We start from the raw sequence: 2691 nt of genomic DNA on the forward strand, positions 1-2691 counted from the left end.
TAACAGTCCTTCTGTCTGTCCACCACTAACAGTCCTTCTGTCTGTCCACCACTAACAGTCCTTCTGTCTGTCCACCACTAACAGTCCTTCTGTCTACCTGGCCAAAGTCCTGTTTAGGACGCATCACCAGCCCTGCCACTTTGGGGAAAGCTTTGGACCTGACAGTATTTACACATTTTGCGCTATCTTTACAACGTTGTAAATCGTGTATTTATTTTAAGTTTAGAAATAAGGATATTCGGGCTGGAGAGATGGCTCAGTGGTTAAGAGCATTGCCTGCTCTTCCAAAGGTCCTGAGTTCAATTCCCAACAACCACATGGTGGCTCACAACCATCTGTAATGAGGCCTCGTGCCCTCTTCTGACCTTCAGGCAAACACGCAGACAGAATATTGTATACATAATAAATAAATATTAAAAAAAGGATATTCCAACACCCAAATTTGCTGCAGACCGTTAATAATTACTGATTTTTAAAAACGCTGTAGACTTGATCATGGATATTGAGCTACATTTACACCTTGGGAATCTTCCCTCAGTGGTAATGGTCACCTTTTCATGAGTAAATATTATCCAAAAGGTGGAATAAAGACACCAACTCAGTGCTGAGAGGAGATGTCTTCAACACATACTAATATACTGTTAACATAAAAAAGGAGCCACAAGAATGTAGGTTGCAGAACTGCTGGCGTCAGAGCACAGTTTTTAAGCAGATGAAAGGCAGGTTTGTGGTAAGGAGTAGAAACAATCCCCAGGCCTGCAGGGCTAGACTCTGCCTTAGACTCCAGGGATCTGTGTGGAGATTTGAGCACGAGCTATCCTATTGGGAATGTGTCTCAGGGAATTGTCACATTGCCCATTCCGAAGTGCTTGAGAGAAGGCAGGCCTGTTAGTGAGTTTGTTAAGTATTGTAGAAAGTAAAAGTGGAAGAGGCAGTGCCTAACCATCACATTGCTTTTCTAACTCAGCACCTTTTCTCAAAGGTTTGTATTACATGTAATTACCTGTGTACGTATGTGGAGCATGTACGTCCCACAACACACATGTGATGGTCGGAGGGTATCGTGTAGGAGTCAGTCCTTTCTACAGTGTGTCCCTGCTATTGAACTCAAATTGGTAGGATTGGTAGCAGGCACCTTTACCTGCTTGAGCCATCTTGCTGATCATCAATATTTTTTATATTGGAGGCAAAATCAATTATGATTAATTTACTTATAGAATTCAATTAAAATATTATAACAGTATCATACTTTGCAAAGGTAATGTTGTTTAATTTTTGTTTCAGTTTTTCAAGGATGTGTAGGTGTATACTTGGCTGGGCTGGAGCTTAGTTATAGATCAGTTTCCTAGCTTGTGTAAAGTCCTAGGTCTGAGCTACCACCCCTGCCCCCAAAAGAGGTAGCAGTGTTTCAAAAAGTCATAAGCATGTCCTTTTCACCTGAAAATAGACATACATGATCTTATATTAGAAGAACTTTAAAATGTAAATACTTATGTTGATGCCATTACATTTAATTTTTCATAAAAGCATAGTATCTACCCTGCTTCTGTGGACTTTATATCATCTTTACTCGAGAGTTAGATAATACAATAGAAATGCCACTGGGACGAAATGTCTCCGTTAAGACCACTCCCCTGTGTGAAGGGTAGTTCTCCCTAACTCCTTTATCCTGGGTCAAATTCAAGAATGGGGTCAATGGCCACATGGTCATTGTGCTGCCTGGTTTTATTTCAGGAACCGTTGACCTTCAAGGATGTGGCCATCGATTTTTCTGGAGAGGAATGGGAATGCCTGAACTCCGAACAGCAGACTCTGTATAAGGACGTGATGCTGGAAAACTATCGGAACCTGGTCTTCTTGGGTGAGGCTCACTCTGCAGAGTTTCAAATTCAGCATTGCATTTAATTTCCCTGCATCACTGAGTATATCTTGGGAGCCTATGATTTCAGGAGAGAAATGGGGGGAGGTGAAGAAATTGAAATAGATAGTATTCATATTTTAAAATCTTTATCCTTTCCATCTCTCTTCAGGTAATATATATCCCAAATTAAAATTAGTGGTAATTATAGCAGCCAAGTGGCATAAACTGTTACAATTTATATCTTAAAGTCCAATTATTCCCCTTTACCTGTGATTGGGTAGTAGACAAAAATGGAGCTAAGAATCTTTAAGTTGTAAATATGTTACTGTATATCTGTAAGGAAATAACATTTGGAAAATGATGTTATAGAGTAATATTATATATCTTTTATGTATCTTTTTCATACTGAACCTAATTCTAGGCCAGATATGTTAGTAGTTATGAAGAATCAAATAAGTGTCATGTTCTGTTTTCTACTAACCAGGTCTTGCTGTGTCTAAGCCATACCTGGTTACCTGTCTGGAGCAAAGGAAAGAGCCCTGGAATGTAAAGAGGCAAAAGACCATGCTCTTGTTCCCAGGTTAGTAGGAGTGACTGAAGCAGAGCCCAAAAATGCGGGATCCAGGATTTGAGGAAGCAGGCCTGAAAGATGTGTTATGAAGTCTGTTCCAGTGGCATTGGCTTTCCAAAGTGCAGCTCTGTTTGTCCTCCCATTGCCACCGAAGGGCACTTCCTGCTGTGTTCACCATCCTTTATATCCTCCAACCCTAGTCCTGCAGTGCTCTCCTCCACATTCACAGTGCTCCTCCAACCCTAGTCCTCCTGCAGTG

At 40.8% G+C, this 2691-nt stretch overlaps 1 protein-coding gene across 1 annotated transcript in view; it reads left to right on the top strand.

The window, feature by feature from the left end:
* Positions 1-2691, top strand: part of LOC101998725 (zinc finger protein 345-like) — an 11893-nt gene that overhangs the window by 5565 nt on the left and 3637 nt on the right. Inside the window, 2 exon segments of the mRNA XM_026782278.1 lie at positions 1735-1861; positions 2346-2441. Coding sequence (XP_026638079.1) covers positions 1735-1861; positions 2346-2441 — 223 coding nt within the window.

The sequence above is a fragment of the Microtus ochrogaster genome, chromosome 1, assembly GCF_000317375.1.
Source record: "Microtus ochrogaster isolate Prairie Vole_2 chromosome 1, MicOch1.0, whole genome shotgun sequence".
Lineage (NCBI taxonomy): Eukaryota > Metazoa > Chordata > Mammalia > Rodentia > Cricetidae > Microtus > Microtus ochrogaster.